The 23,737-nt window shown below is 37.0% G+C and overlaps 3 protein-coding genes and 1 long non-coding RNA gene across 8 annotated transcripts; 3 read left to right on the forward strand and 1 right to left on the reverse strand.

The window, feature by feature from the left end:
* LOC109947515 lies at window positions 303–2,250 on the forward strand. Its single transcript, XR_002270286.1, has 4 exons — window positions 303–872; window positions 1,180–1,260; window positions 1,586–1,649; window positions 1,993–2,250. It is a non-coding gene; the product is annotated as an uncharacterized LOC109947515 (long non-coding RNA).
* LOC18786725 (glyoxylate/hydroxypyruvate reductase HPR3) lies at window positions 7,052–12,772 on the reverse strand. Of its 5 annotated transcripts, none has more exons than XM_020558543.1 (7): window positions 12,475–12,772; window positions 12,177–12,295; window positions 11,983–12,088; window positions 10,355–10,411; window positions 8,541–9,444; window positions 7,470–8,013; window positions 7,052–7,320 (listed from the first exon to the last, which is right to left on the reverse strand). In XM_020558543.1, the coding sequence occupies exons 5-6, from the start codon at window positions 9,009–9,011 to the stop codon at window positions 7,489–7,491; spliced, it is 996 nt and encodes a 331-aa protein (XP_020414132.1). In that variant the 5' UTR covers window positions 9,012–9,444; window positions 10,355–10,411; window positions 11,983–12,088; window positions 12,177–12,295; window positions 12,475–12,772; the 3' UTR covers window positions 7,052–7,320; window positions 7,470–7,488. The 5 variants fall into 5 exon arrangements, with proteins under 5 accessions (XP_020414132.1, XP_020414131.1, XP_020414134.1 ...); XM_020558542.1 differs by having other exon boundaries at window positions 12,177–12,216; window positions 12,475–12,771; XM_020558545.1 differs by lacking the exon at window positions 12,177–12,295 and having other exon boundaries at window positions 12,475–12,771.
* Window positions 14,952–19,402, forward strand: LOC18786209 (subtilisin-like protease SBT4.14). The gene is made up of 11 exons (XM_007220643.2): window positions 14,952–15,142; window positions 15,266–15,360; window positions 15,472–15,569; window positions 15,673–15,816; window positions 15,945–16,050; window positions 16,672–17,185; window positions 17,425–17,522; window positions 17,630–17,854; window positions 17,938–18,046; window positions 18,138–18,351; window positions 18,688–19,402. The coding sequence occupies exons 1-11, from the start codon at window positions 15,029–15,031 to the stop codon at window positions 19,224–19,226; spliced, it is 2,256 nt and encodes a 751-aa protein (XP_007220705.1). The 5' UTR covers window positions 14,952–15,028; the 3' UTR covers window positions 19,227–19,402.
* LOC18787244 (subtilisin-like protease SBT1.1) lies at window positions 20,422–23,517 on the forward strand. The gene is made up of 2 exons (XM_007219980.2): window positions 20,422–20,487; window positions 20,980–23,517. Exons 1-2 carry the CDS (start codon window positions 20,433–20,435, stop codon window positions 23,280–23,282), a joined length of 2,358 nt encoding a protein of 785 aa, XP_007220042.2. The 5' UTR covers window positions 20,422–20,432; the 3' UTR covers window positions 23,283–23,517.

A 23,737-nucleotide genomic window follows, 5' to 3' on the forward strand; every position in this document is an offset into this window, starting at 1 on the left:
ACAGCGGCTTATCTTCATCCTAAACTATGTTAACAATCATATCATTCTCATTTAAGACAGACGCAGAAGCAACAACTTCCTAAATAATGAGTAAATATTCCATTTTCACTACAAGAAAAATAGCTTTTGACAACATGCCACTAACAACGTGCGTCTATTTCACGTTGTGGAAGTATACTTTTGACAACATGCACCAAGTGCACGTTGTAATACGCTACTTATAACAACGTTCCTTTAATACGCGTTGTCAAAATGAAATTTAGAAAAAACTTCGCAACGCAAACATGCGTGTTGTGATATCTTTAAGTTCTACAACGTGCAAACCATGTTGTCAACTTATTTCATTTTTTTAAAGGAAATATACGCAAAAATTATGCGGGAGAACTCCCTCTCTCTCAAAATATTAAAACATTCGAAAGTTTTTTAAAACCCCTCTTTTTTCTGAATAATATTTCACAGCCCCTCTTTCTTTTGCAAATCACTCTCACACTGCTAAACCTAGGGAAAAATCCAATATCCCAACCTCTTTTGCTCCATCCCAGCCATCTCTCTCTCTCTCTCTCTCTCTCTCTCTCTCTCTCTCTCTCTCTCTCTCTCTCTCACTCATGGATCCTCTCTTTGCTCATCATCCACTGCCTCTGTCATTGCCAACTTCACAGCCTCTCAATCTCTTATCGCCGTCATCAAATCCCTCAATGCTTTGCTCTCTCATCGCGAACCGCTACTTCTTTTGTCTTAGATCTACAATTCTTAAGGCCAATCCTAATATTTGTTGTTCTTTGCAGGTATTGGCCTTCATCACCGAGCCCACCAGCATCTCTCCACCACTAACTTTCTCAGCCTCATTTAGGAAAAAATTGAGTGGCCTCCAGGTACAAAATTTTAGTGCGAAGGTTTGATTTTTGTTGGATTGTTCATTTGGTTTTGGTAATATAATATTTGGGTTTATATTACTATTTGGATTGTTTGGTTTTGTTCACTTTTTTGGTTTTGTTCACTTAATATATATATTTTTATAATATACATTAAATAGTGTGTTTAAGGCTCTTCATGTGCTTATGAATGCCTTTTTTCTATGATATATATATATATATATAATTTATATTCCCTCAAAATTTTCTGAGTGGATATGCCTTCAAGGATTAATTTTAACTTTCATCAGATTCCTTCATATTACAGGTTTTGATACTGGTTTTGTGCTGATTACATGTGTTGATTTTGGTAAGCTTTCATCTTTCAAAAGCTGTCCCTTTAATAGGGGTGAGTTTCGGATTTTTCCTTCAACTTCTTTTGCATTTTGTGTGTTAATTTTGACATATATTTTTGTTGGGTATCTTGTCTTGGTTATGAATAATTTCAGTTTAGGCCAGAAAACTTGAGTAAGGTTTTTCAGTGCAAACAGATATAAGATCATAATAGTCTTCTTGTACATACTTATTTTCAATTGTTTTATGAAAATTTCATGTCTGGCTACAAAGCAATTTGCATTTTGTCTTCTAATTTTTGCCAATATTGTAGCTATGCAATTTTGTCTTCTAACGAAATAATTTGCATCATGTATGATTGTGATTATTGTTTGGCTTAGGAAGAAGAAAATAGAAGGAAAGGGCGCATTAAGGGTCCTCCCGTTGGACAGATATTGATTTCCTGTACGTCTCTGCATTAAACTTGCTGTATTATGATAATATAAGTACTATAATTTTTTTCCCTGATATGTTGTATATTACTCTCTAAACTACCGTATCTTTGATTGAGCCTTGAGGGGATTGATTGTTAAAGATCTTTGTTCTCTGTTCTGTTATGTATTTTCTCTAATTTAACTTCCTCTCTTACTATAGTTCATCTCAAACTTAGAGAAAGAGAAGAACATAGTTTAGTTGGTTGGATTGAGTTAATGGCTAATCATAGGTTTCTAGTTTTGCAAACTTTCTATTCCTAAATTTGCAATTTCTTCACTATTAAAATTGTCTTGTTTGATTTTTTTTTGTTCAGAACTTCTGTGCGACCTTAAGATGGATAGTATGGGTGCTTCTTGGAATGATAGGTGCACATTGGTTAGATAATATTCCGCAATTGGACAAAGGGTTTGAAACACAACTAATCAGGTTTCTTGATAATGCTTTACAAGGATTTTAAATTGTAATTATACTATGCATAGTTCAATTTCCCTTCATATGGATAAATGTAAGTTGACAATGAATCTTTCTATGGAGTTATTTTTTGAATGAAAACTCTTTATTATGGGTTACATTATGATTTTTATTTTATCAAAGGTTATATTATGATTGGGAAGGAAGAAAATAGTCACACTTAACTAAAGCTTGAATTTATGGATCAACTCTATTGTTATAAGGTGATTATGAAAATAATTTTTTTTATTTATAAATATTTATTATCACAACGTGCAAAGACTGTTGTTAAAATTGAAACAACAACATGTCTATGAACGTTGTCAATAAGACATACAACAACATGCCGAACACGTTGTTGTCCATTGATTCTACAATGTGTGCACGTTGCCGTTAATGGCATGGACAACGAGCACTTAAATCAACGACCACATGCAAAGCGTGTTGTCGAAGGGCCTTGACCTTTTAACGACATCGGCTTCCACAACATGCGCCGTGTGTTGTCAATACCCTTCAACAACGCCCAATGAGCGCTGTGAAAGGACTCTTTTCTTGTAGTGTTTGTATCATCTGCGGAAACAAATGGTGCCCATAACAGCCTGTATTAGGTATTGAGGTGATGACTGATGAGGTCCATAAACCTTTTTCAACTCTATACTTTCAACCATGGCGTTTCAATTCACTACCAACTTTTGTTTGCACACAAAATCCATGATCAGAACATGAACATCAAATGTTAATGCAACAGACAAGTAACCATGACTAATCAGCCCGAAGGTGTCATGGACATGCCCTTCTTGTTCATGGAAAAATTTAATGCACAGATGAAACGATCATGGACAAGAAGACCTGGAACTCCCCTTCCCCAACCCTCTGGCTATAAATCTTCTTGTATCCTTGGTGACACCCTCCTCAGAGAAAAGCCCAACTAGTAAAATCCTCCAAGTTCCAACTCTTATTAAAAGTTCAAATGCTTCATCAAATCAAATTTCATTTGTTCACCTCCATTATTTCCAAAATGTAATCAAATGTTGATGCAATGGAAATGTAATCATGACTAATCCACCTCATTCATCAGCCAAAGGCGTCATGAACATGTCCTTCTTAACGATCATTGACAAGAAGACCTCGAATTCCTCTTCCCCAACCCTCTAGTTGTAAACCTTCTTGTATCTGCGGGGCGCTCCCCAGGAAAACCCAAATTAGTAAAATCCTCTAAGTTCCAACTTGATTGGCAAAAGACATGTATATTATGCTGACATGGCATGCTGAATTGTTTAGTTAGTTAGAAGTTCACGTGGGTTCACGTGTTTGTTAAGTCGTAGCTGAGAAGTTAAGTGCTTCTGTCATATAAATATTAGGTACTGTTCATTGTAAAGAAGATCGAAAAAGAGAGAAAATTAATAAAAGAAATTGCAAGCTTCTTCTCAAAGTTTCTTCCTACGTCTTCATTGAACTTTGTTATCATGGTATCAGAGCTTTGGCTCCTGATCCAATAGCTTCTGCGTGATCTCGATCAGCAGAGCATGTGTTCCTTGGATATTCTCTTGGTTATAAGGGTGTTATTTGTTTTCATCCTGACACTCATAAAGTGGTTATTTCAAGACATGTGATTTATGATGAAACTCAATTTCCAATGAAGAATTATTCAGTATCCTCAACCCAATCTTCTTCTGTCATGACACAATTGTCTCCTTCAGCTATAGCAGTTTCATTGCCTTATAGATATGTTACTACCACAGAGTCTGATCACTCTCCTCTCCCATGTTCAAATGAGAATTCATCTTCTTCAGTATCTACATCTGAGGCTCAGGAGGTCTTAGGTTCTGCTCAGACTATGCAACCTATTTTGGATCCTGCTCAATTACAGGTTTTGCTTCCTCTCCCTGTCACAGATGCCTCTAGTTCTTCTTCTCATATTTCCATTCCACAGCATGGTCATTCTATGCAAACTCGTCTTAAAAGTGGTATTAGCAAGAAGAAAGATTTTGGTGATTTTCAATGTTTTTTCACTTGTTTATCTACAATTACTGCTCTTGATGAGCCTCATACTTTTCGAGAAGCTAGTACAAAGTCTGAGTGGCAGCAGGCTATGACAGAGGAAATTCAAGCATTACAAACTCAAGGTACATGGGATTTAGTTCCTCCACCCTTTGATAAGAATATTGTTGGTTGTCGTTGGATTTACAAAATTAAAAGACATGCTGATGGACGTATTGCTCGATATAAAGCTCGTTTAGTTGCACAAGGTTTTAGTCAAGAACAAGGTATAGATTTTGATGAAACCTTTAGTCCTGTAGTTCGTCATACCACAGTTCGATTGATTTTAAGTTTGGCTGCATCTCATATATGGTGTTTACGCCAATTGGACGTTAAGAACGCCTTTCTTCATGGTGACCTACAGGAGGAAGTGTACATGAAACAGCCTTTGGGATTCATTGATGATCATTATCCAGATTATGTATGTCGGCTACGAAAGTCTCTTTACGGTCTTAAACAGGCACCACGTGCTTGGAATGCCAAGTTCACTGGATATCTTCCAGCTTTGGGCTTTGTTTCTTCACACTCCGATCCTAGTCTCTTTGTGAAGCATGATGGTCCTAATGTGGTTATTCTTTTGCTGTATGTGGATGACATTATCATCACTGGGTCAAGTTCTACCCTAGTGCAATCTGTGATTGACGATTTGGGACAAATGTTTGATATGAAAGATATTGGCCAGCTTACTTATTTCTTGGGCTTGGAGGTTTCTTATCAGTCCAATGGTGATTTGTTTGTCAACCAAGCTAAATATGCTCGTGATTTACTTAAGCGAGCTGGCATGGAAACTTGTAAACCATCAATTACACCTTGTAAACCTCATTGTCATGTTCTGACAACTGATGGTACATTACTTCCTGATCCTACAATGTTTCGCAGCTTGGATGGAGCTCTTCAATACCTCACATTCACACGCCCAGATCTGGCATATGCTGTGAACACCATATGCCAGTTTATGACTGCTCCTACTGATATTCATATGACTTTAGTTAAGCGTATACTGAGATATGTGCAAGGCACTTTATCTTATGGTTTGACATTTACGTCTGGTTCTTCTGTTTTGGTTGGCTATAGTGACGCAGATTGGGCTGGGGATTCCAATACTCGTCGCTCTACTACAGGGTACGTTGTATTTCTTGGACAGAATCCTATCTCTTGGTCCTCTCGTAAGCAATCTTTTGTCTCTCGTAGTTCTACAGAGGCAGAGTATCGAGCTCTTGCCAACTGTGCTGCTGATATCTCTTGGATCAGATATGTTCTTCAAGACTTACATATTGTTGTTCCTGAAGCTCCAGTCTTACATAGTGACAATTTATCAGCATTGGCCTTAAGTAGTAATCCAGTTTTGCACTCTCGCATAAAGCATCACTTTATCAAAGAACGGGTTCAGCGTCATGATTTGGTGGTTCGATATGTCAATACTGAAGACCAAGTTGCCGACATTTTCACAAAGGGCCTGCATAGTCCATTGTTTTTGAAACACTCTCACAATCTTTGTGTTGGTCCTGCCACCACTGCGATTGAGGGGGGATGATTGGCAAAAGACATGTATATTATGCTGACATGGCATGCTGAATTGTTTAGTTAGTTAGAAGTTCACGTGGGTTCACGTGTTTGTTAAGTCGTAGCTGAGAAGCTAAGTGCTTCTGTCATATAAATATTAGATACTGTTCATTGTAAAGAAGATCGAAAAAGAGAGAAAATTAATAAAAGAAATTGCAAGCTTCTTCTCAAAGTTTCTTCCTACGTCTTCATTGAACTTTGTTATCACAACTCTCATTAAAAGCACAAATGTTTGATCTAATCAATTTTCCTCATACATACAATCCAATTGTTCTCCTCCATTATTTCATAATTTGAACTCAATCCATTTTCCTGAACACCAACCTCTAATAATGAATCAATGTAATAAAATTTCAATCTGATTCCATCTGTTTCCATATCAGTAAAGAGCTCAAGAGCCTAATCCCACCTCATCAACTCAAAGTGGCAGTCAAAGAGCTAATCCTGAATACAAACTATTTTATTTCCAAGTGGAAGTCCACGTCATCAAAATAGGGGGTTCCACTTTTGACACGTCAGTATTTAACAGACTGACTAACAGTTTAGCTAACAAAAGAGGCAAATTGTAGGTTTTCCGCGACGTTGAGTATGTACTCGTAAGTGTCCCCAAAATCGGGCATGCACTCATAAATAACCCTACAGGTTGAGGGGTTTACTGTAGTTTGTCCAAAAATAAAAACCTTGGAGGAAGGGGATATACAATGGTATATACAATATAACCATCACCAGTCCCCCCATTTCCTCTCCAAGACAAAATATGACGACCCTTGGCTCCAGCCAAAAGCCAAAAGCCCCTTCGTCACAACCAAAAATCCGTACTCAAATGTGCTAGGGTCTGCTTCTAATTTATTGCTTTATTAAGCTGAAATTTAGTTAGGAAATGAAATTACTTTATCAACAAAAAAAGTTATAAAATTTACAATAATACTTGAAACGCTAACTCATTACACCAATTTCCCCTTACAAACACATAATCAAAAGAAAACAAATAGATGGTGGCCTCAGAACAATAGAGTAGATCAAATCCTCTGTATCATATATCCACCAAGAAGCCGAAATCTTTCTTAGCACATGAATAAGCAATCCCTGCTGGCACGTATGCCACATCCTCACAGAACACATTTCTTGCATTAGCTATAGCAGCTCCACAATTCCGGCAGGTCAACGGAGTCAATGGGGTTAAGACCGACAATGGCATGCTCTGAATCCCAAATACTTCTACTTTGCATTCCTCATTTCAATTAGTAACAAAACATAGAAGGAGGGTAGATAAAAGCAAATTTATAAGAGCAAAAGCAAATTTATAAGAGCAAGCATCCTTTGAGCGCTAGGTGACGAACACTGAAGCTGATTTATTTATCAATAATTACAAGGCTACAAGCAGTTTCCTACAAGACTAAGGGCATACTGAATAAATAAGGCATGAAACCCTGCCAAAAATCAGATTGAAAATTCAACAATTATTGAATCATAATAATCTATGTACCGCTGATACACAGGATTCAGGGGAAGCCCGTATCCGATACCAATCAGTTCTTCATCCTTGTCTTCTTTCATCCCCTCATTAATTTCATCAATTTTTTGTACCCTGCATTGATTCAGAAAAGTGCAGGAAACTTAGCAGAAGAAAAGTTAAAACAGATATTGCTAAAGCTCAATTATGCAAATGGTTTCTGTATGAATCATCCCATGGGAAATAAACCATGATTATGACATGCAAGATATGGACATGCTAACCTGAAAATATAAATATATTTCAATTATTCTCCACTTGAGAAAGCAATGGTTTGTTTGAGAAGAATGCTTCCAAATTCCCTATTACCAGTTCGCGCAAAGCCGTGAAACATTCTGGTGTAAGGGCAGCTTGATGTGGTGACAGTACGACATTATCCAATGCAAATAGCTCTTTAGGAACATGAGGCTCATTCTCAAACACATCCAAACCAGCACCTCCAATCTCTCCTCGCACCAAACACTGCACCATTTCCTTCTCGTCAATTATAGCCCCACGTCCTACATTCACAATCACCCCCTCTCTTCCCAATGCCAACAAGACTTTCTTGTTAATCATGTGGTGGGTTTGAGCATTCAAACCACAACAAATGACAAGCACATCGCTATTAGCTGCAAGTTCACATACATCAGGAAAGAAATGGTACGAAACAAATGGTTTTTTCTTCCTTGAGTTATACAAGATATTGCAACCAAAGGCCTCAAGTCTCTTAGCAACTTCTAAGCCAATGTTCCCCAATCCAACAATCCCAACTCGTTTGCCTCCTATCTGAAATTCCCAATCATCACAAAAACCATTTTAAATAAACAACAGTAAAAAAAAAAGATTCATAGCTCAACTATCCATACAAAAATTCAATGCTTACCATAATTATAAAGATGTGAAGAACTGTTAAAAGACATTCCTTTTTCACTACTTTCAGTTTCTAATCTCAACCAAGTTGTCTATAAGAAACTCAAGAAGAGTCTAACATTTTTGACTTTTTATTCTTAGACTCTAAACAAGATAGTGACTTCTTGGAATTCTAATATACCCTACTAGATTGGAAACCAATGATTGACAACAGAAGAACCAAATTCAATTTTGGCTCCCAAAAAAAATAAAAAATAAAAGCTAACCAATCAAACTCCACAGTTGATAATCTATTCATCTAAACACTATAAAAACAAAAAAGCAAAGCATCAACAGTAAACAAATAAACGAAGCTTCACTTTTCACATCAAATCTCACACAGACCAACAAAAGTATGAGACTTTATCATTTCAACTTCAAATAACTAGAATTGATGATGAGACCTTAGAACCCAGAGCAAAATCACACTTGCTAACCCAAAACCCGTCTCTGACAAACCGATCGGAAGCCGAAATATTTCTCATGACATCGAGAAGCAGCCCTACGGCCACGTCAGCAACGTCCTCAGCGAAGATCTTAGAGGCGCTGGCAATGGCCACGCCGCGCGCTCGACACTCGGCCAAGTCGACATGGTCGAGGCCTGCGCTGATGGTGACGAGGAGCTTCAAGGAGGGCAGCAAATGGAGGATCTGGGCAGTGATGGGCGGTCCAATGGCGGAGGACAGAAGGACCTGCACTGAGCCTGCGTGCGTTTCCAAGAACTGGTCTTGAGGGAGAGGAGAGGCCCAGGCTTTGAGGAAGTGGAACTTGTGGGAGTTGTTGGCCTCCACGAGAGCGAAGCAGGGGTTTGGGAGAAGTTGCAGAACTTTTGGGAGGTCTTGGCCATGGAGATGGGTGTGGTTATTGTGTGCCATTGGATTTGCTTCTTGAGATTTGAGACTTGAGAGATTGAGAAATATTTTTTTCTTTCTGAACTGGGAATTGGAAAAGGAGCTCAAGCTTTCCTTTTTAAGTAAATACTAGCAGAAAAGCCCGCTCGATGCTGCGGGTTTTGAAATTGCGTAGACAAAGTAAGATTGTTTATATATACAATGAGATTTAACTTACAGCATTATGTTTAACTAAGGGAGTATAAGTTGCAAAAAAGTAAGTAATAACATATTTTACAGGCTACTTGTTACGTTAAAATAGTAGACTTGTTTGTATATACATTGAGATGTTAATAGTGGGAAGTAGCCATCAAAATAGCAAAATTTGGATAGTTTTGAGCAGCATGCTGTTTAATTGGGCGAGTTTTGTTTTGCAATTTCTTCATGATTTTTCTTCTCTTTGATGGAGGTCTTGACCCTGTTATAAAAAAGTGGAAAAATAGTAAATGTTAATATTGATGAATGGGGAAAATTGAGTTAGGACAATAATCATAAACATTTAATTATGTATAAACAGGAATAATATAATTTAACAATTTAATAAGAAAGTTATAAATAGTTTTCCAATCTAGGAAATACAAAGTTACAAAATTAAGAGAACTAATGAGCAAGCTGTAGATGGTTTTCCAATTGAAGTAACACAAAGTAAACATATTTTAAATTCTGTGTTTATCTAAAGGAAAAGTTGAAGATAGGTAAACTAATCATGGTTGGATATATTGAAGAAAAATTGAAAAAAAGGATGTAAATATAATGTTTAGGCTTTTAATTCTCTTATGTATTAGGAACATATGACTCTTTTGCTCTTATTTAGAGTAAAAATTATTTAAGGGCTTGACATTTCTGTTGAAAAACGGGCAGAACCTCCCCTGAAAAACGGACATTTTCCAAAAAAATTCACCTGTAAATATGATTAAAATATAATATAACAATTCTAGATATCTATTATTTTATCAGACAACCAATTTCGGTTCATAATGATTAAACAGTATATATATATATATATTAATATAAAGTCTTGTTAAATCCATATGTACAATTGAGACATTGAACTCAAAATTTATAATCAACCAAATTCACCAGATTAGTGATTTAGATAAAATATTCAATGAGAACATCAAAGGGAAAATATTTAAAAGAGGAGAAAATTTTTAGCAATAAGCATATCCAACTTGTATCAATCAACAAAATAAAGATTATTTGTAAATATATGCAAGCATAATCGATGAAAAGCAAATATAAAATCTTACAAAATAATTAAAATCAATTGACTAACATGACTAATAATGCTCAATTTAAAAAGACAATGAATTAGAGGAGTTTTATACCTCGAAAATGACAGCAGAATGCAAATGTCTAGTCCCTTGCCTTTTGGTGTATTCAAGCTGTGAAATAAACAAATAATTGAATTATATTTGGATCGAATCACATTTTTAGAGAAATATAGGTTATCACAGGATGAGAAAAAGATGACAAAATTTACATCACTATATGAAATCCTGCTTATATTTTTAACACCAACATAAATTTAGTTTTGTGTAAACAACTTCACAATTACAAATATCTATTATTATATTAAAGAATTAACTAAATTCTATAACGATCAAACAATATGCATATATTAATATCAAGCCTAGTTAAACAGATATACACAGTGAGCACATTTGACTCAAAACTCATAATCAATCAAGCCCCACCAAGTCAAGGAATCAAGTAAAATGTTTCCTGAGAACCCCAAAGAAAACCAATAGAGGTTAAGATAAAATAATTGCCAATTTCTATTTTGACAAAAAAAAAAAAAGTCTCTTGACAAAAAACTAAAAGAAAGAAAGTCCCTTGACAAAAAATCTCCCAGCCAACAAATTCTTCATATGGAAGGTATAGTGCTACCACCCTTCTCTTTCTTTTTCTCTTTCTCACTCACACAAACACATATATTCTATTGTTCCAAACAACCAATGCTCTAATAATAAGAATGAAACAGGGAGCACGGAAGGCTGTATGAGTGAGAGTATAAGTAAAGAAAGAGCTGAAGCTGCGAAAAATGATGCAGAACTACCACTCTTCAATTTAAAAAGAGTTAAACTGCTTGATAAATACTAATGTACAGTTTATCTAATATATGCTAACTTGGACAGGCCAAAGACATAACAGATTTAGGTTCCTTAAAGGAGGCAGCACAAATATTCATTCCAGGTACATTGTAGCATGATTTCTGTTTTCTCAGCCTCTCTAATTCTAAAAACCAAAAACTTCAATATATAACTTTAATTTTCTGTAAGTGTTGATCTAGATTTACATTCCCTTTGTCCTGACAACTCAATCGAACATCTCAATCAAAAGTCACCCTAAACAATCAAAATCACAAAACCACTCTCTCACTCAGGATTGAATCGTTGCACAGACTGTGATCTACATAAGCCTGCGGCAATCCTAATATCTAGGATATTATGTTCAATTGTAATTTTAAAGGACAAACCATACACATTCAAGCAAGAACTCTACAGCTACAGCATGCCTGCTCAATCAGGCCATACAATTTTCAGAACTTATGTACCAAGCATATCGAACTGAGAAAGTAAACCATATGTTTCCCCAGACACCATATGCTGGAGAGTCAATCTAAGAAGGGAAGATGGCACTTTATCAGCATGGTTGCTGGTTAATCATGCCTAATTTCTATTTTGTCAAAACCTGATTAATCTTCACTTCTTTTTTCCTTGTGTTTTATCATTAATTTTTTTCTCCATATTTAGAATACAACAACCAACAGCAGATAAAAAAAGAAAATTTTTTCAATAAAAAAAAAGCATGCTTAGTCTTTGCTTTCCAGTGTTTTATCAGCAACCAAAACAGAAATTGAGAATGATTTCCATTTCTAAGATTTCTCCAAGAGAGCAAAGTCATTGAATAGACAATTGATTAAAAAAATTAATAATAAGAATGATGGAAATACCTGAGCTAATCTGTGAGATTCAATCCCCTTCCTGATAGAACCCAATATGTTGTGAAATATAAATACCTCAGCTCCTCCTATATAGCATTAGGGATTACCCAAGAACCTGAAATCAAATTAACCAAATAAATGAACCCAAATTCGTAAAAAATAAATAAAAAATACCCTAAAGATATGTTGTGAAATATAAATACCTCAGCTCCTCTTATATAGCATTAGGGATTACCCAAGAACCTGAAATCAAAGTAACCAAATAAATGAACCCAAATTCGTAAAAAATAAATAAATAAAGCATTAGGGATTACCCAAGAACCTGAAATCAAAGTAACCAAATAAATGAACCCAAATTCGTGAAAAATAAATAAAAAATACCCTAAAGATAGAACATGACTCACACCCACGCTCTACAAAGGACGAAAAATCTCCCAGCCAACAATCAAATTCATGAAATGAAGACCAAAAGATCTGTTAAAAAATTGACGGGATGCATACCTGAAGACAAAGGATGCAAAAATTCGCAAGCAAGAAAGATGGAAGTCTGAGTCGAAGGCTGTAGAAAGGATGAGAAATATCCCGACCACAAATCTGTGAGACAAAGACTAAAAGTGCGGCTGGATTTGCAGCGCACCTCCCAAACAAAAATCGACGGCCCCCCACGCATGTCTAACAATGAATGCAGATCTTCCATGGCTGCCCCCCAACCAGCTGGTTCGAAACGGACTGAAAATGGGCACTTCTCTGAGCGGACGAAACCTTCGCAACGAAGGGGAAGGGGCAAAAACGGGAACAGAAGAAGCTGTTTAGTTGAGGGCAGTTTCGTCAATTTACTGTTATGAAGGAAAAACAAAAAGAAAACAACAGCAAAATGAGGGCATTTCCGTCATTATACTGTGCTTAGCTACAGTGTTTAGTTGCATTGGGTTTTAGTATATATAGAATTTACAGTGCCCAATTGGATTAGTAGCATTTTTGTCTATTTTGTTGAAAGAGATTCCGATTCAAATAGCATGGAAGACAGTTTGATACCTTATTGGCGTAAGCCAATGTGCCAATTTGATTGATAACGGTGTCTAACTCAGTCAACAATGGTGGAAATAGACTGATTCGTATCTCTTAGCTCTAATAAAAACAATGAAAAAGACATGAAAAAAAATTGAATAAAAACAAAACTATAACTATCTACCAATTGGAGCTTAGCAAGTCATAATTCAAACATGTGAGTTTGGTTGTAATTGAATCAAACTTGAGAGGGTTTAAATGAAATTGACTCAAAATAAAAGCACGACATAACTACTATTTGGTACGCACCATTTATATAGATATCGAAAACCGACAATTTTAGAGTTAATTAGACTCGTAATGACTATTTAATATAGTGACATTCAGTCTTCACTTTGTTGAAAGAGAACCTAGCTTTAAATTTCATGGACAACTATTGTTAATTTTTAAAATAAAATAATAAAATAAACTACTTATCAAGCCTTTACCGCCCTCTAAATAGGCTAGTCTTCTGTTTTATTTTTGGTTAAAAGCACTTTCAAATGAATATGCAAGGAACTTTGACATCATTTACTTCAAAAAAAGAACAAAAATGGGCTTTGCCATGATGCAATAACGTTTATCCAAGATATTTCAAGCATCGCAGGGCCTCTCCTTGATGATTTGAAAGCCCATTTACCCCAAAAAAAGACCTTTGATGATCTAAAGCCCACATCCCCTTGCCTCTCCTCTCTTTTTCCTTTTTCTCATGTCATACTGCATGATTTTCTATAGCTATTTTAAACTCTATGCCCCTTAGTCTTTTGTATCCCTTCTTTTTTGGGTACCCTTCTGATATATTCATGTTTGGACACTCGGATTGGTTCTTGTTTTACTCGTCTTGTGGTTGAATTTTGAAAAGGAAAATACTTGCCTCGTTTCGTTAGAAACTCCTATTTTCTTATCAATCATAGTTTGACATGTGTGTATAAATGTTTCTTTCTATGCTTGGATGAATCAGTTCGGTATGTATGTCAAATTGTGGTTTGCATGAAGGATGAATATCTTCAAGGATTTTTTTGTAAAACAAAAACAAAAAGGAAAGGGGAAAAAAGAACTCTATGCCCAATTTATGCTTACGAATAGTCCAAATTAAGCATACCCTTTCCTTCTGTCTATGCATATATCTCAAGTTAAGAGTAACAGTCTACAAATGATGCTTGTTTAGAAGTTTATTACACTAGACTTCTTCCTAGTCTGAGGTAAATCCTTTTTAAGATAAGCAAATCCATTTGGTAAGTTGAACAGTCGTTGTTAATAAACCCTTATTAGTCCATTTGATAAGTCATCCTTACTTCTACCAGTGGCTACAGAGAGCCCTTTTTGCTTGAATTGGAATTCAAGTAAAAGGTTATAAACTTATAGGCTCTTTGTTTCCAAGCAACTCATGCTCTAAATTTGACAGTGATCTTTTCATTCAACTTAGAATTTTTTTTATCTCTGCAATCACTCTTGATTTTCCAATTCAACATATCATAGTCTAAATTCAATAATCTTTGGACGACTCACTATCTAATGGTTGAGAAAGTGCGTCAAAATTTGTGTTTTTTTGTGTTTCCCCCGATCCTGACCCATATATATATATATATATATATTCACATGGGCTAATATATAACCCCATCCAAAAAATGTGAAGTGTAACAAAAACAAAGAGGGCAGTGACATATATATTTTCAGCAAGTTTCTCACAAAGAAGCAATCCCAGACCATACATGACATGACACTGACTTCAGCGGAATTCAAACCTGAACTTCTGTTAACTGACTTTCAAGGTTTCCCAACCAATTAAAACCTCAGCTATGAGGGCTGTCAGAAGTTAAGTTCAAGCTTCTTGCTCTTACCTTTTGATATTTTCTTGTTTTTTTTTTTTTTGTTTCTTGTGAAACCACCCAGGTTGTTATATATAACAAGAAGAGGTCCTCTTGTTGTTATATATAACAACCTAGGTGGTTTCACAAGAAACCAAAACAAAAGTTGATCTTACAGAGCCAATACTAATCTTGCAAGCATGTGGAGCAAGAAAATTAGTTTTCCCCTTCCTCTTGATCATTGGCTGCTGCTTCTTCTTCTTCTTCATTTGATCTTAGTAGGCCTTGTTTGTGTTCAAGGAAATGACCAAAAGGTACACTCCCTAATGCCTTAATTTCCTTTGTTCCTTTTTTTTTTTTTTTCTTCTGTTGGCATTTCTAGCTCTATGATCTCATGCATGTACTTGCCATTTCTGTAATTATGAAATATTGAACAGAAGTTTTACATTGTATACTTGGGAGATCATACTGTGAATGAGGACTCCGAAGCAGCCCAAACACATATGGATATCCTCTCATCTGTGAAAGAAAGGTTGGTGGACACTTTCTCTCATGCACATATGTAAAAAAACAATGAACTATATTAATATACATGAAATTATATATTGGCATTCTTTTTTACATACATGTTCATGTTTTGCAGCTATGTTGAGGCTGAAGAGTCCATGGTTTACAGCTACACAAAGAGCTTCAATGCATTTGCTGCTAAGCTTTCTAGTGATGAAGCCGAAAGATTATCAGGTATGTCTGTGACTGAATTTGGACCAAACATTCAAACAATAATCTACTTAATCAATGGTTCTCAGATTAACAATCTCACATGTTATGCGTCGTGAATGTATAGGAATGGACGAAGTTCTTTCCGTGCTTCCTAATAGGTATCACAAGCTGCACACAACAAAATCATGGGACTTCATTGGGTTACCATTAAAAGCTAGAAGAAATTTAAAGCTTGAACGTGACATAATTGTTGGTCTCTTTGATACAGGTTGAAAAATTAGTGTTTTTTTTTTCTTTCTTTCTTACCATTTCTTAAACTATAACTGATGTTAACAAAACTTATATATACATTGATTTGTCTTGCTGTGTATATAATCTGGCTGTTCATGTTGTTAGGAATTACTCCTGAGTCCAAAAGCTTTAAGGGCGACGGCTTTGGTCCTCCACCAGCAAAATGGAAAGGAACTTGTGGCCACTTTGCTAATTTCTCAGGATGCAACAAGTAACTTTTTTCAACAGATTGTAGACAACAAAATCATTTGAGAAAATATTCCTAATTACATAAGTTTTTGGCAAATATCCTTTTCAGGTTTTCTCAGAAAGTTATTTGATACACCACACCAGAAACACGTTTCCTACATAATTGTCAATCTACTGTTTTCTTCTTTTTTTTCTTCCACAAAAAAAAAAAACATTGTGATAGGGAGAGAGAGAAAATGAGAGCACTTGTTTTCAGTTATTGCCATGTGTAAGGGCCTTTCTCTTGAATATTACCTTTCAAAATTAAATTGAAAATGCCTTTTTAAACATGTTTTGAATCCTCTCATTAAGGCACAAGGCGCCGTTTTTCATGATTTGTTTTTCATTTGATCATCAATATTGACACCTATTCTTTTTCTTTTTAAAATGCCATATTGCATGAGTGAATAATAATTTGCATAAATTTTACGGATTCAAACTTTTTATGAGTATCTGTATTTTCTTTTTCAAAAAAAAAAAAAAAAAAGAGCTCTTTGCTAAATAAAGAAGATTCCACAAATAATATTTTGGGACACTATGATTGTACCATATAGTTTGAAAATGGCCTAACCCATGATGTATTTTACCATTTGGTCACTTAAAGCAAGATCATAGGTGCCAAGTACTTCAAGCTTGATGGAAATCCAGATCCAACTGACATCTTATCTCCTATAGATGTGGATGGTCATGGGACTCATACCTCATCAACCTTAGCAGGCAACCAAGTTCCCAATGCCAGCCTCTTTGGCTTAGCCATGGGCACTGCAAGAGGTGCAGTGCCCTCAGCTAGGGTGGCCATGTACAAAGTGTGCTGGGCTAGCTCCGGCTGCACAGACATGGACATCCTAGCTGCATATGATGCTGCCATACACGACGGTGTCGATGTTATATCATTTTCTATTAGTGGAGGGGTTGCAAATTATGTTCGGGACAGTGTAGCAATAGGTGCATTTCATGCCATGAAGAAGGGCATCATCACTGTGGCCTCAGCTGGAAATGATGGACCAAGTTTGGGAAGTGTTGTTAACCATGCACCATGGTTTGTGACTGTGGCAGCGAGTGGCATTGATAGGCAGTTCATTAGTAAAGTTCATCTGGGAAATGGAAAGGACGTCTCAGTAAGTTTGCATTTCTTCTTAATAAGTGGTGTAAAACTTTGAATTCTACCATGGTTATTTTGCCCACAAATTAATTACTAGCTTAACTAGTTGATCTTGTTGGGTTTATGATGAAAAAAAAAGGCTACTTTTGGTAGGCATCTAAATTTTTGGCTTTTTTTTTGTTGCGAAAAACCCGTAAAACTTAATCTGGATGTGTCGCATGGTGAAGTTTAATTGTGTTTGTATGAAATATGCAGGGGATTGGAGTGAACACATTCAATCCAAAGAAAAACTTATACCCTCTTGTTAGTGGGGTTGATGTAGCACGAAACTCTCAAACCAAGGAGAGTGCAAGGTATCACTTTGTCTTTGTTCATCAGCTGTCAAGAATAACAAGTTAAATTAATCTGACCCAAAAAAAAAATTAAATAAATAAGAATTCTGGATGGCCATGTATACCAGGTTCTGTGTTCAGGATTCATTAGACCCTAACAAGGTAAAGGGAAAGCTTGTTCTCTGCAAACTGGAAAATTGGGGTGCAGATTCTGTTGTTAAGGGAATTGGAGGTGTTGGCACTATTATTGAAGATGATCAGCTTCTTGATGCTGCTCAAATATTCATGGCACCAGGAACCATGGTCAATGATACAATTGCAGAAATCATAGATGAGTATATACATTCAACAAGGTAAAATAAGCAGCTTAGTTTTTGCCAATTTATTTGATATTTCTACAAAAGTAAATAAGCAGCTTAGAACTTTTGTCATGTAGATCACCATCAGCAGTGATATCCAAGTCTCAAGAAGCAAAGAAACGTGCTCCGTTCATCGCTTCGTTCTCGTCCCGTGGTCCGAATCCAGGATCAGAACGCATCCTCAAGGTCTAGTCTTAATCATTGATTTTCTTATAATCCATATAACTAAGATCAGCTAGAAACTGAACCTCTTTTTTATGCCATATATATGGTGCAGCCTGATATTGCAGCACCTGGGGTTGACATTCTGGCATCTTACACTCTAAGAAAGTCACTCACTGGGTTGGAAGGTGACACACAATATTCAGAATTTACATTAATGTCTGGAACTTCCATGTCATGCCCCCATGTTGCTGGAGTAGTAGCATATGTAAAGTCCTTCCACCCTCATTGGTCACCAGCTGCACTCAGATCTGCCATCTTGACCACAGGTATGAAATAAATTCGTTTTACGGTTCATCTTAGGAAGACTTATGTTTGGGAGTGCTTTTGATAGTGCCAGAACACCTTAAGGGCTTTCTGGAGAAGCACATGATAGATGCTTTCTTACGAAGCAGTTTCAGGTGAATATGTAAGAAGCATGTGAGATTTTAGTGAACAATTTTATGAAAGCGCTTCCTAAGAAAGCACCTTACATGTGAGATTTTAGCGAATATGTAAAGAAGGATTTCCGAACATGCCCTTACTCATAGTACTCGAATTCGTTCATGCTGCTTACTTTTGTCATGGTTTTACACTCTGATTATAATGTTGAAATCTTTGTCAAGCGAAACCAATGAGCCAGAGGGGGAACAGCGATGCAGAATTGTCCTATGGTGTTGGCCAAGTGAACCCAACTAAAGCTGTAAACCCAGGCTTAGTCTATGACATGGATGGGACATTGTCCTACATTCAGTTCCTCTGCCATGAAGGCTATAAAGGGTCCTCATTAGCCCCTTTAGTGGGCTCGAAGTCCGTAAACTGTTCCTCATTGCTGCCTGGACAAGGCTATGATGCTCTCAACTATCCCACCATGCAGCTCAGCTTGAAAAGCAGCAAACAACCAACAGTAGGTGTTTTCAGAAGAACTGTCACCAATGTGGGTCCTGCTAAATCCACCTACAATGCCACCATCAGAGCACCAAAAGGAGTTGAAATCATTGTTAAGCCCATGAGCTTGTCTTTCTCTACCACTTTGGAAAAGAGGACCTTCCAAGTTGTGGTAAAGGCGAACCCAATGCCTAGTATGCGAATGATATCTGGCTCCCTCGGATGGAAAAGCTCTCGTTACACGGTGAGGAGCCCCATTGTCATTCACAGTCCATGAGGATGTTACTTGAACTTGAAGTTACCTAGTATAGGAAATCAATGAAGGACTAAGTCCATGAACAATGAACAAGAGTGAACTATATTTGCATTCTCACATGCTCTCTCCAATGTATTGAATGTAAAGAAAAAAGAAATACAAATAGAAATTGAAACAAATAAAAACTTTGTCCTCCACATTTGTTCATGTAACTCGAACTCGTACTCAGGACAACTAATTTCTTGAAAATTGATCAGAACCGAAGGAACCAAAATGTAGCAAACCCTTGAGAGATGAAGTCGGTACATGTAATGTCATGTGTGTTAAGTGCATTCAATTTCAATCAACTTTCATTTCATTTCATGTAGTCGGTACCTTGAATTGGACTCAAAGGAAGACTTTGGTGATAAGGCCATGCGCTGAATGCTCAAGGAATTCAAACCGAGCGATTTAAAATTAATTTGTGGTCTCACATTTTCTAAATTAATTTTCCCAAAGGTGGATTTAAAATCAATTTACGAGCATGCACCAGTTCCATTGAGAAGGAGGACCAGTAAATGCACCACCCCATACCAATGATGTCACACCCACAACCAACAAACATCTCTTTTTTTTCAAGGGACCATAATGCCAGGCTGCAAGCCACTTCCTTTTGGTAGATATTTCTCCTGCATTTTAGTATGTTCTCTATTTTATTTGGTTATGCTAAATCAAACATATATGTTTTTTGAAGTGAAGAAGCTGAAGCAAGTTGAAGTCCCAGCATAGTTCTAATATAAAATCTCCCAATCAAACTGCTATAGCAAGTTGATAGTCACTTGTTTCATGCAATGGTCCTGTATTTCTTATGATTTTCTGATTTTTTTTAAAGGGCTAACTTAGGGCTCTTTTGAGAGTGATTCTGGATAGGTCAAAATCACTTTTGGGGAGAAGCACGTGGAAGGTGCTTCTCCATATAATCATTTAAAGTGATTTCTAGGAAGAAATCACTTAAAATCGACTTAAAGTGATTATACGGAGAAGTGATATATTCCAGAAGCCATTTGTTCAGCCATCTGTCTAGTTTTGGTCCAATTGAAGGCGTGCACTCTGGAGGAAAGAGAAAGTGGGCACGCTTCTTGTTGTATGGTAGGCTACTATGCAATAATAAGTGGGAAGAGCTCAAATTGTCAACTTGAAGTCACGCTTATTCTTTTTCTTTCCTATATAAAGAATCTCTTTGTTTTTATGTTGGAAATCTTCATTACACACAGACTCCTTCTCTTTGTTGAAGCAAGTAGAGGTATCTATCTGAACATCTCTTTGACTCTGTCTGACTCTCTCCTTGTATCACTCGAGTAAACGTTAGAGGGATCACATTTTCAAGCCACATTAGCTGAGTAAAAGTTGGAATTTTTCTTCTAATTTTTGCTTAGATCAAAATGTTAAAGAGATCGAGCATGAAACGTTTAGGCTTGCTGCGATTGGGAACTGTTCTTTTGGTTTATCTTTCTGTTTTCTTTCCTTATTTTGGAGTCTCAAATAGCTTTTCAACTTACTCATCACCTGTATATCTTCATCACAAGTAATTGTTACTTCAAACTAATCCCTCTAGCTAGCCTCATCTATCTAAGTTATAACTTGAGTTTTTCGTACGAGTCCTGTTTTCAATTAGCACCAAGAGTAGAATTTCTCATGTATTATTAATGGTGACTCATTAGTTGACATGTTTTAAGTGTTGTCCCTTGCTTTACTTCCTTATTATTTGTTGACTTATCCTTTTTGTCTTTGACAGCTACCATGATCATCATTAGAACATTCTTGTTCTTCTTGGTCATCATGGCTACAACTAAAATTGCTTTAATGGAAGAACAGACATACATAATTCACATGGACAAGACCAAAATCACAGACTCAGATCATCAACAATACTACCAAGCAGTGATTGATTCCATAACCAAACTCTCATCTCAAGAAGAAGAAGAAGAAAACAAAACACCAACTCCTCAGCTCCTTTACATATATGAAACTGCTATATCAGGTTTTGCAGCAAAGCTGTCAACCAATCAACTCAAATCCTTGAACCAAGTTGACGGTTTCCTCTTTGCCACACCTGATGAGCTGCTAAGTCTCCATACCACACATACTCCTCAGTTCCTTGGCTTACAAAATGGCAAGGGACTTTGGAGCGCTTCCAACTCGGCCTCGGATGTAATTGTTGGCCTTGTTGACACAGGAATCTGGCCAGAACATGTAAGCTTCCAGGACTCAGGTATGTCCCGGGTACCCTCTCGCTGGAAAGGCACTTGTGAAGAAGGCACAAGGTTCTCATTTTCAAATTGCAACAAAAAGCTTATTGGTGCAAGAGCTTTTGTCCAAGGGTATGAGGCCATTGTTGGCAGAGTCAATGAAACAGTGGATTATCGATCCCCTCGTGACTCGAATGGGCATGGAACTCATACTGCTTCCACTGCAGCTGGTAACTTTGTGAATCAAGCCAGCTTATTTGGCTTGGCCAAGGGCTCAGCCAGTGGAATGAAGTATACTGCAAGAATTGCAGCCTATAAGGCCTGCTGGACATTAGGATGCGCTAACTCTGATGTAATGGCTGCTATTGAGAGTGCTGTTGCAGATGGGGTAGACATTTTGTCACTCTCGTTGGGAGGTGTTTCTAAGCCTTATTACAAAGACAATATTGCTATAGCTTCATTTGGGGCAATCCAACATGGAGTTTCTGTGTCGTGCTCAGCCGGTAACTCAGGCCCTTCTAGGTCAAGTGTTAGTAACGCCGCACCTTGGATTATGACTGTTGCAGCTAGCTATAGTGACAGAAGCTTTCCAACAGCAGTGAAACTTGGGGATGGACAAATTTTTGAAGGGTCATCTCTATATTCTGGTAAGAAAACTAAACAATTGCCACTTGTGTATAACAGAACTGCAGGTAGCCAAGGAGCTGAGTATTGCTTTGAAGGTTCACTGGTCAAGAAGCTTGTAAAAGGAAAGATTGTGGTTTGTGAGGGAGGAATATATTCACAAACTGGAGTTGGAGAGAAAGTGAAGAAGGCAGGGGGAGCTGGAATGCTTCTACTGAACAGTGAAGATGAAGGTGAAGAACTTCTTGCTGACGCTCATATTCTGCCGGCCACTTCTCTTGGAGCTTCTGCTGCTAAAGCCATCCGAAAATACGTAGGCTCAGCAAAGAAACCCTCAGCTTTGATTGTGTTCCAAGGCACAGTCTACGGCAACACTGCGCCTGTGATGGCAGCCTTTTCATCTAGAGGGCCAAATTCTGCTGGACCGGACGTGATCAAGCCTGATGTGACTGCACCAGGTGTGGACATTTTGGCTGCTTGGCCACCCAATATCAGCCCAAGCATGCTTGAAAGTGATAACAGAAGTGTTCTGTTTAACATAATCTCAGGCACTTCAATGTCTTGCCCCCATGTGAGTGGCTTAGCCTCTCTTCTCAAGTCAGTGCATAGAGATTGGTCTCCTGCAGCAATCAAATCTGCACTAATGACCACAGCTTACACACTAAACAACAAAGGGGCCCCAATTGCTGATATTGGCTCAACTAGTACTTCAAAATCAGCTACCCCTTTTGCCTTTGGTTCAGGGCATGTTGACCCAGAAAATGCTGCTGATCCAGGCCTAGTTTACGACATTACCGCTGAAGACTACCTGTTTTATTTGTGTAGCTTGAGTTATAACTCTTCCCAAATAGCTCTTTTTTCCAGTGGGGTTAATTTTACTTGTCCAAAAAATGCAGTTCTACAGCCTGGTGACTTGAATTACCCTTCATTCTCTGTGCTTTTCAGCAAAGATGCAAGGAATATGAGTGTTACATACAAGAGGACAGTGAAAAATGTTGGTAAAATTCCTAGTACTTATGCAGTGCAGGTGAAAGAACCTACAGGAGTATCAGTAACTGTTGAGCCTAGGAGCTTGCGGTTTAAGAAGATGGGTGAAAAACTGAGCTACAAAGTCAGTTTTGTTGCATTGGGAGGACCAACTTTGACCAATTCATCCTTTGGAACCCTAACTTGGGTGTCAGGGAAATATAGAGTTGGAAGTCCCATAGCAGTAACTTGGCTGTAATAAGTTTTTTATTTTCTGGTCAAAGCTATAATAAGTTTTGGGGCTAAATCACTATAAAACCTCAAGTTTAGGACTAAATGATGGAGAGCACAGAAGTATGTAATTTTAACTGCCATAAAATGTTACCAGGAATTGCCAGTTAAGCTGGATATTATGCTAGAGAGAGCATGTAATTTCACCTGCCATAAAATATGATGGAGAAAAGTCTATGGGAAAAACTACTAATTTATGTGATTAACCAAAAATTATCAATAAGAATTTTCAAATCTACTTGGGTGTTAGAAGAAGCCACCCCAGGCCATTGCTGCACCAGTTTTACCTGGCATCAGGTTCATGCAAATTTATCATTAAATATTTGTTTTGTTAAAACGTATTAAACTATACTTGTTATCGAATTCCCTGTCACATTTTCAACATAATAACTATAAGACCCACCTACGACATGGCAATGACAT

This window comes from Prunus persica, chromosome G2 (genome assembly GCF_000346465.2).
Source record: "Prunus persica cultivar Lovell chromosome G2, Prunus_persica_NCBIv2, whole genome shotgun sequence".
In the NCBI taxonomy this organism is placed as follows: Eukaryota; Viridiplantae; Streptophyta; class Magnoliopsida; order Rosales; family Rosaceae; genus Prunus; species Prunus persica.